Source organism: Beta vulgaris, chromosome 5, assembly GCF_026745355.1.
Source record: "Beta vulgaris subsp. vulgaris cultivar EL10 chromosome 5, EL10.2, whole genome shotgun sequence".
Classification (NCBI taxonomy): domain Eukaryota; kingdom Viridiplantae; phylum Streptophyta; class Magnoliopsida; order Caryophyllales; family Amaranthaceae; genus Beta; species Beta vulgaris.
In genome coordinates this window covers 1,628,691-1,639,125 of record NC_079206.1, presented here as the reverse complement: position 1 = coordinate 1,639,125, position 10,435 = coordinate 1,628,691, and the positions used below count along the sequence as shown (strand labels likewise).

Below are 10,435 nucleotides of genomic sequence, written 5' to 3'. Positions count from 1 at the left end.
ACTTAAGTAAACTGATAAGATTCCCCTCAAAAAAAAAAAAAGTAAACTGATAAGATCCTCTTTAAGAAGAATATAAATGATTAACAAATGAATAAAAGTAAAGCAAAGTCTAGCAAAGTCTAGCAAAGAAAAGTACTACTCGATATCCATGGAGTATATGGGTGTCGTATCCATGCCCAATACATAAGTGTCTAACAAGATGAAGTACTTTTGTTTCATAATTTGTAGTCAGGCTTTTTGAAAATAGAATGTGAAAGGATAAGAGAATTTCTAATCCTAAAGAGATTTTCAAGCAATAATGAGGTTTGATCTCATCCTTCAAGATCACAACAGATCTGACTACTAGACTGGGTATTGTACTTAAAGCATTAAACACTGATAGTTATGAATAGTTTATCTAATTGCTTTTAGGAACAAGAACATCAATTGAGTGAATAGTGATATATAACATTTATCTAATAAATCTAAATGTCTAGGAAGATAAGCATGAAAACGAAGATGTTGACATAAGATGTAATTAAAGAGATTAACCAACTACTCTAACTCCAAATCTCCACAAAAAAATTATCTAATCTATAATTAACCTACCAATATTTGATTATGGCATATCAACAAGCTCTATAAACTAAAAGAACAAATCATACTTTTAATTTAGATAGTGTCGGAACCTTTTTTTTTTCTTTTGTCTTGGTGTATGTAAATGTAGGAGAATTATTTAAGGATGAATGGTGCAATAGGACTATAAGAGATATAGAAAATCGTATTTGAATGGTTTCATATGAAAAGTAGTTGTTAGTGGTCCCTATACCCCATGAGAGACTTAAGAGAGGACAAATGTGTTGGATTCTTTCTGCTGCTTCTTCCATTGCTGATGTCCAATGTTTCTATTGCTGATGTAGATTAACTAGAAACCTCATGCAAGTTGTAAGGTTGATTAAGAATTTGGAAGTTTCAAAAGAAAGCAAAAAAATATATATATTGTGAAGTTAAATTCAAAATTCTACATAAAAAAATTAAACAAAATTCAAGTGCTCTTTAGTCAAATAAGAAAAACATAAGATGTGTGCTTTTCCTTTAGAAATATTATCTAACCTTAGCTTCAAGATCATAGTAAAGGTCCAATTACTATTTTTAGATATATATATAAAATAAGGGTGCGTCAACTTTTAAACTATATTTGGTAAGATATAAAACATTTTTAATACAACATGATTTTCTCGTGAAAAATATATTTTTCAAAAAAAATGTTGTCAATTATAATCACATCAGAACAAAAAAAAAAAAATTTGTTCTCAACTGGTCATTGATCTCGCAAGCAATCTATAACATTATTAAAGCCTAGACAATTTCAAAGATTATTTAGGATTAATTTTCTTTAACTTCTAAATATATAAGAGAGGGTTCAACTATTACCCATTTTCGTTTATAAGTCACAACTATGGATTATTCACTGCATGTTCCAAATTTAACATCTTGTGATTTTTATATGGCCCAATAGGTAAGCAATCTGCTATAGCAGGTTGAATTTCACGTGCTCACAGTTTAATGAGAGCACGTGAGTTTTAAAATGTATACCCCTATTTGAATCTCTTGTGAACTTTCCTACCATTTTCTCTCCCTTTTCTCATCTCACTATGGCTGCACAAAAAATTCAGGAAATTCTTCAAATTTAAGAAACCATGGAAGGATGATACATGGTGGTGGTGACGACATTGCAAGTGAAGATGGTGGTGCGAGTGCGTGAATGAGGGGTTGGATACGGTTGTGGAGGTTGAGACGGGGCCAGTGAAAGAGGAGGTGGTGTCGGGGAAGGTCCCGACAGAGGTCGAGGGAGATGGTTCGATGCAGAGTTGACGTTTGCGGTTACGACTGCGACGTTCAACAATGGCTTATTGTGCGAAGGAGAAGGTGAAAGGGTGAGGTTGGAGGAGAGAGAATTAGGGGTGAGCTAGGCTGGAAATTGAGGTGGGTTAGGAGGAGAGAGGGAGATAGAGATGTTGTGTGAGAGAATGAGGGTGAGGCTGGGAAGGCGGTGGCAGGTGTGACTCAGCCCCTATTTCTAGCTAGGTACTGATGCAAAAGAGACTAGCGACAGTTTCTTGTGCAAAGGAGAAGGCGAGAGGGCGAGGGTGGAAGAGATATAATGATGGATGAGGCTGGAAGTTAGGGTGTGCTTGATAGGAGAGATGTTCCATGAGAGAATGAGGGGTCAGGTTGGGAAAGTGGTGGCATGGGTGGCTCTGTCCTTGTTTCCGTCCAACTCATGCAGAGGAGGAGAGGTGAAGGAAGGAGAGGAGGTGGATCCCACATTTTTGTAAATATAAAAACTTGTGAATCGGTTCTTAGTAAATCAGAACCTATATAAATCACAAACTGTTAAACATAGGACATGCAGAAAATAATCTATAATTAAGACCTGTAAGAGAAAATGGGGAATAATTGAGGCCTCTCTTGTGAATTTGTCCTATATACGTTAGCCTTCGAATATTATATTTGACTTTATCTAAAACATAACACTTATTGTTTTCTTCCTAATAATGATTTATGTGGTCTGTGGCTTTGTTAGGTTTAGATTTACAACTACCAAATCAACCATAAATCGTATTTTAACTATCTCACATCAATCCACAATTACAATGATTTGCAATTTAGTGTAATTTAACGACGCTATAGCTTTTTCAAATGTTAACAAGAAGTGTTCTACTAGATTAGAACTACTTGCAGGTCAATCCTGATCAACTTAGTAGGCAAGACCTTTGCAAGTATGGGAAAAGGGTAAAGATCCCTACGTCCAAAGTGCTCCTAGAAGAGAGATTGATCGCACACACCTTATGATCTTGAGATACGATCATTTTTACTTGACAAATCATTACTTGATTTTAATACCCCCCCACATGCATATATATATCACTTTCGTTTCTCAAGAAAGACTACCAATTAAGTCCAGACCATGTTGCACGCGTAATAAAAACCATATACCTAATATTACCAATTAGGGCTAACCACTCTTCAAGCTTTATGATAACATAACCACTTCGATGGACAACAAAATAAAGAGGGAAATTTATCACACTATGCAATCTTATATTTTTTCGTATTCCAAAAAAAATCAGACTATATCCTCCTTTATTGGAGGACATGTGAAAAAGACAGAAGATTAAAAGAAATGAAACAAATCATTGAACTAAAAATTGATTTATTGCATCTCATGCATTATATACTTTATAATTATGTTTCGAGTTTTCAATTGTCAGTTTTCAAACTTCACATTGTTTAACATACATATGCCTAATTTTAAATTTATTATACTTCTTATATCATAAATCCTCCATTTTCTTAGTTGTACCCAAAGTACTTTGCACGTTTTCCAATCCACAATTTAAAACTTTAATATCTCTATTATGCATAAGCAAAAATTATAAAAAACATGATATTTTCAAAACACATATCGAGAAAATCTAACAAAGTCCACATGACTATATTTTTTACATATAAAGAAGATCACCACAAAATCATAAATTTTACTACATCCGTTTCATATTAATAGTTACACTTTCACTTTTGACACTATTCACAAATTTCCCTTTGACTATCATCTGTGAGTTATGGTTAAGAGAAAATATAGTCATGTGGGGTCTTGTTTGATTCTCTTTTTTTTTAGAATATCGACTTTTTATATTTTTTATAAATACAAATTTAGAGATATAAATGCTCAAAGTTGTGCATCAGCATGCGTGAAAAATATAAGTGTAACTATTAATATGAAATAAAGGTAGTATCAAAAATCAATATAGTACAACTAAAAGAAAACGAAGTGAACTTTTAGTTTAAAAACCAAAATACAATCCGACAAGAACCCTCTTGAAAAACAAGAGCCCATATTCATAAACGATAATGGGCTCATAAGTCGGTTTGCAAAAACTACCTCTACCCAAACAGAACAACATCCTCTAAAAAAAACACTAAAACCCCCAACATCTATTTTCTCTCTCCTCGAAATTTTTACAGTACCTAAAACCTTTCCCCAATCCACCGAATTCTAGGGTTTTATCGGCGAAGTAGTCACCATGGTTCGTCCCCTCACTTTCTCTCTCCTCCATCAAATCATCATTCTGCACATTTCCGAAGCTTCAATCATCTCTAATTTAAATGTCGAAACAATTTTTTATGCATTTTTCAAGCTTTTCTGAGAATTTAATCTGATTTTTTTTGACAGCCTCAAGGAGATCACATAGAGCTTCATAGGAAGAGAAATGGATACCGTCTTGATTACTTCGAGCGTAAGCGTAAGAAGGCTGCTCGTGAAGTACATGAACGCTCCAAATATGCTCAAAAGGTAATTTTTGTATTTTATACGTTTTTTTTTGAAATTGATTATTGCAATGTTTTTGATTTTGCTGATTTTGATTGTTTTAATTTTGATGTGGAAAAACAGGCTTTGGGTATCAAGGGTAAGATGTTTGCTAAGAAACGATACGCGGAGAAAGCTCTAATGAAGAAAACGTAAGTTGTCTTGTTGTAATTTTGTATTTTGTGTTAAAGGATGTTAACTTGTGTTGATTTCAATAAGCATGAAAATTCTGGTGAATTAAGAGTATTTAAGGTATAATTATTGAGATTTGAGGTATTATATGATGGAGATTGGAACAAATTAGGATACTATTTGTAGTGGAGAGACCTCATTCATAGCTAATATTGGTGAAGGATTTGGGTTGTTATTTCGGTTGGATGGTTTCATTGGTTATAAACGAAGAATGTAGATTGTAACTTGTGCTTGCGGGTAAGCGGGAGGACGCCGGTAGATGGAAGTTTATGTCATGTGGTAACCTTGAGGCATATTTGAGTTAAATCATACTATTTGTGGTGGGTTTTTTGAAGTGGAGGGTAGACATTGCGTAGTTTCTTTAGCTGACAACAGTATATAACAATGTAGACCTCCTGGATCAAGCATAGGGCCTCCATGTGGTACTTAGAATGTTTCTTAATCCTATGGATTTTCTCGGAGACGTGAAGGCTACATTTTTCTATCTAGAGTGGACAGGTATTTTAAGGTTGTGGTAATGGAAGGCTTTATAAAGTTATAAATAGTGATGTCTTTTTTATTTGATTGGGAGATTAAAACAAATGGGTAATAGGGTCAGTTAATATAGTCCTAGGAGATGATGGAACTATAATTACTATATTAGTTGCGTAGTAATGTGGAAGAATCAGAGATAGGGGAAGGAACTTGAATTGCCTGATGCTTGTAGCCTGTAGGTATAGAGCTTCCAAGAGCTGTTCACTCTAGGGAAGTGGATCTATTGCTCAAAAATTTGAATGCTCCTCTCCTTTATCCAGAATTTTCCTTTTCTCCATGTTGAAGTGTTTTAGCTGTATGTTAACTTGGATGCTACATCAACAGACTTAAGATGCATGACGAAACACCAAGTAGGAGCAAGGTGGATGAAGTTCAAGATGGAGCTGTCCCTGCATATTTGCTTGATCGTGAGCAAACGACAAGGGCTAAGGTTGGTTTAATAAATTTTGTTTTGACACTGTTCCTCTTGGCTCGCCTCTAAATACATCTTCTACAACATATTTTCAATTGATTTATCGATATGGATTGATTATTTTTTCAAATTTTAATACACTTTTGTTGATAGAGGTTAATAATTAAGCAATCATTGGCCATATAGCTATATGCAAATTTGTAAGAACTCTTTATTATTGCTATCTGATCATTTGACAAATTTTACTGGAACTGTAAATTTTCCTTTATGCCGAACTTGTTTTCCGCACAACCTGAGCTAGAAGCCACTTTTGAGACCTCTGCCTTTGTTTTGCTTTGACGAATGTCATGGAGCTGTAGAAATTATAGGAAAGTATGAACTTGTCATCGCATCACCTGGTCTAAAAGCCATCATAGATTGCATTGATTAACTATTGTTAGTGTGTTGTTGTTGTGAGTATCTTCATACCTAGTTGCTTCCGCGAACAGCAAGAGCTGTGAACAGAGTTGATTCTGGATACTGTTCCTTGCATTAAAATGTTCAATAAGAATGTTCGATGATGTGGTGTCCGCTTGGTCAAGACTTTTCAGCTAATATTCATGAACCCTGTGTTGTTATCTTCACTCATTGTTTAACTAATGAGTATGATGTTGCTCTTCTTTTATTAGCCATGCCGGAGTCCTTCCATGGGATCTCTGGAATTCTGTTAGCAAGGCTTTAGCATTGCACTTGAGCTAGGAGCCATAAATTATTCCAACATGAATAGGAGGACACCAAAAGGCTTAGTGTACCTTTTTATGGTCTGTCAATAACATGTCTTCCTGGTTGAGGGTTGCTTATTGACAGTTTGGTGTCTATATAATGTTCCTCCAAGAACAAGGTGCTAATGAATTTTGGTCAGAGAAAGAGGCCTTAGAATGTTTTTTGTTCTTTCATTTAATCTACTGTACTTGCTCTAATATGGCTTTTTTCTGGTTTTCTATCTTACTTTCTGAGGGTAATTTTTAGTCTCTCCTTTATTGATTATAATCAGTTAGGACTTATTTATTTTGTTTTAACTTGTTTCTTTTGCTTGTCACTTGTATCTTTTAAATAGATCCTTAGCAACACAATCAAGCAAAAAAGAAAAGAGAAAGCTGGGAAATGGGAGGTTCCATTACCCAAGGTGAGTCCAACATTGCTTTTGTCAGGTTCTAATTCATATGCTACTTCTGAGCTCCTGTCTGCTTACTAAATCCTGGTTAAAGGCAGATTTCTCATTTCATTTGAAGTTTGGACCTCCACATTTTATTTTGTGTGTTTTGAGTATTGGAATCACCTTCTTGGGGATTTTAAACTTTCTTCTCAAGTTCCTTGAAGAAGGTTGAAAATAGTAGAGTTTGCATTTTGAAAGTGCTCTAGCTTTGATTTTTTTTTTTTTAATTGTTCCTCAGGTTAGACCAGTTGCTGAAGACGAAATGTTCAAAGTTATAAGGTCTGGGAAAAGGAAGAGTAAGTATTTCATGAGGTGCCCTTATCTGTTTATTGTATTTCCTTTGGTAGTTGGTTTCCAACTTAGATGGATTTGGTGGTGTATTGGATTCATTTATGTCGTCTAATTAGGCTGGCTTATCTTTTATGTGGACTCTGTTATCTATTCTTGGAAGCCACAGACCTGTTCTAACTCAAGGAAATTATTACTTTTTATCTTTGTTGCATAACTTTTGATCCTTCCCTTTGTCTTCTATTCCTGGATTCCTGTTATGTTTTACGTTATTACGTTTACAATGCTAGTCAATTGTCTAATAGTTCTCGTATCTCTTGTAGCCAAGCAATGGAAGAGAATGATAACAAAAGCTACATTTGTTGGTCCTGGTTTCACTAGAAAACCTCCAAAGTATGAACGGTTTATCCGCCCATCAGGTTTGCGGTTCACCAAGGCTAATGTCACTCATCCTGAACTGAAATGTTCTTTTAATCTTGAGATAATTGGAGTAAAGAAGAACCCCAATGGTCCTATGTACACTTCCCTTGGTGTTATGACCAAGGGTACTATCGTTGAGGTATGCTCCTCGACTCCTCATTTCATATCTTCTCATTTTAATGCCATAGTACGTCTTAACAGAAAATGTTTTACTAACCTGTATACTTCTTGCTTACTTTAGGTTAACGTGAGTGAGCTAGGTCTGGTCACGCCTGCTGGGAAAGTTGTATGGGGTGAGTGATTATTCTTGGCTTGTCAGTCGTAAATTGTGTTTCCATCTTTTCTTTTTGCCTAATTGGTTTTTTGTGGTTATTTCAGGGAAGTACGCTCAAGTGACAAATGACCCAGAGAATGATGGCTGTATAAACGCTGTTTTGCTTGTTTAATCAGGTTTTGTTAGAAGGGTTAGTAAAATCACCTGTAATTTTGACAATTTATCACTACTAAGTGGGTGATAACTGTTATAAAATGACATATTTGTTCCGTGTTTTTTCTGAGCCCTGTTGGTTTGGTGCTATATGCTCTCTTGCTTGGGACATCTTTGGTGGGAGACTAAAAATGTGCTAGGAACGGTAACAAGAAACTACTGTTATACTAACTTTGGTATTCTCTTTTGCGATATTTCTTATTAGTTTACTCATTTGTTTAGTTTCTAATTTTGAAATGAGATCACTAATTTTCCATTACATATACATTCAACTTCAACATAAAAATAAGTAATAGTTTCTCTTTCCTTCTATGTCTTATAATGTTGTTTCTCCTAAAACGTTGTATAAAAGAAATGGGTAAACTAATAAAGATTGGAGGGAGTATGTTGTTTGGTATCAGGGATAGGGTGATGCTAGTTTTATTAGGTCAATTATTTTCACTGAATTTTTTGTCCTCAACTTTATGTTAACATATCATGTTACATTGAGAAGCCTATTACTTGTGCTTGGAAGCAGGGATTTTCGTATATCTTTTACTCTTAAGCGTTCGTGTAGTTGGGACCTGAGTGAGTTGTTGGTCTAGTAGGGTTTTTTCTTTTCTTTTTTTTTTTTTTTTTTACGGTCAAGTAGCAGATGCACATATGTACAGTTGAGTAAGCCGTCGATCCTGGATCTTTATCTCGATTATCTACAGAAACGTAACTGGCTGTATTTGTATCTTGATTGTCGATATAGGGGATCCATGGGCTTTTCTATCTCTGTTTTTGTGTTTTTTGGATGATAATAGAAAAAATATTATTAATCAGTATTGCATCTAAAAAAAATAGTAATACTCACGTAAAAGATAATTTTAAATATCAATTTGAGATGACTTAACATCTTCCAATCATAAACCAATTTCGATGACTAACATTTTTTATACATGATGTTTTTGTAAATGGAAATATGACTTATTTTAATCTTCGATCAATAAATATGATTTTTCGCATCTTTAAAATTTCAAGCTAAATAAAAAAACCAAGACTTTAGAATTATCATATTGATGGCGAAAACTCTTACAACACGAGGGAGAGATTAAAAATAAACTATAGACTAATTGAACTGACAATAAAATGATGATAATAACAAAATTTAGGACTGTTTACTAGTATAAAGTAATAATTAACCATCAGATATACACTAATGAAGGCTAGGGTTTCAGAGAGAGAAAGGTTTTCTTTTTCCATTTTGTTTCTCTATCTTTATTCTTTGAATCATTTAATCTAGTTGCCTTATTTGTATTTTGATTGTCCATAGAGGCTGTAAAATAATTCATTTTCTCCCCTCAAAAAAAAATAAAATTCATTTCTACCTTAGTGCTGTGTGGAGCTTCTAAAAGAGTATTCATCTATTTGATCAAAATCATACTTTCTTTGTTTCATTTTAGTTGTTATACTTTGAGAATATAAAAAATAAGAGAGAATTATTTATTATTATTTTCCCACAATTTATATTAGTGTTTGTTTGGACCCATGACCGGACCCAATGAATATCATGGGAAGTCCTTTTAAGGGGCCTAAGCCATAGGCTCCCAAAAAGGTCCATCAGCTTTTCAGGTAGAAAACAACTTTCCTTCCTAGCTACAGGGATGCTCCTTAAAAGAGTTTTATGTCTGGAAATCTCCCAACACAATAAATACCAACAGTCTCATCAATGACCAGATATTCAATTCTCACCTAATAAAACCAGAGCATCTCTCTAGACTTACTCACATTCTCTCACTAGCCTGTCACTAACTTAAGTGTTGGAGGCGCTTTCCCGGATCACCCTCGAGCCAGTTTTCCTTACTTTGCAGGACTCAAGTGACAAAACTCGAAATTATATTCCAACTCGGAATTTGACTCTTACCCGTAATACATCACTCTTTTAACTAGTTTTTTAGGCGAAACAGTTTTGACCAACAAGAATTGAGATATTAGCCCATTAAAATGAACACTAAAACTCAAATACACTAGTAGTACATATAAAAAAAACTACCGAAAGCATCAGTTGAGCAGGTCGTCACGTTGTGAGGTATGTATGGAGTGTTGTCTTAGTTTAATACTCCAAATATAGTACTTCTTTCATAACACTTTCTACATTCATCGGACAAAACTGTCTTCAACAGGGTCGAATATAACCGCCACCATTATGTCATATATACTATTATGTATACATTTAAGATACAAGAATTATAAAAAAGCCAATGTAAATTTTAATGTTAGGCAAAAGATGTAGTCAGGATATTCAGAAACGTAAAGCTAACCACTAAAATAAGGATAAAAAGAACCGTTTTTATTGCGATCTAGAATTACCTGCTTCATGCATGATGCATGTGCAATGCAGCTACCAAATATTTGATTAAATGATTAATGGCAGCTTAATTAACTTCATTGGATGCTGCTCTTAAATAATTTCTGATTTATTTTGCACCTCCCTTTTTTTGGGGGGCAATAGTGGTGGTCTTTTAAGTATAATTTTAGTTAGGTTTTTTCCACGACGTTTTATATTATCCACTAGTCATTTTTTTTTTGACA

The 10,435-nt window shown here is 34.3% G+C and overlaps 1 protein-coding gene across 1 annotated transcript; it reads left to right on the top strand.

The window, feature by feature from the left end:
* The first annotated feature begins 3,906 nt into the window (after positions 1–3,906).
* Positions 3,907–7,949, top strand: LOC104892103 (uncharacterized). Its single transcript, XM_010677933.4, has 9 exons — positions 3,907–4,070; positions 4,217–4,336; positions 4,436–4,503; positions 5,402–5,507; positions 6,586–6,654; positions 6,923–6,980; positions 7,296–7,531; positions 7,634–7,685; positions 7,771–7,949. The coding sequence occupies exons 1-9, from the start codon at positions 4,068–4,070 to the stop codon at positions 7,836–7,838; spliced, it is 780 nt and encodes a 259-aa protein (XP_010676235.1). The 5' UTR covers positions 3,907–4,067; the 3' UTR covers positions 7,839–7,949.
* The last annotated feature ends 2,486 nt before the right edge of the window (positions 7,950–10,435 follow it).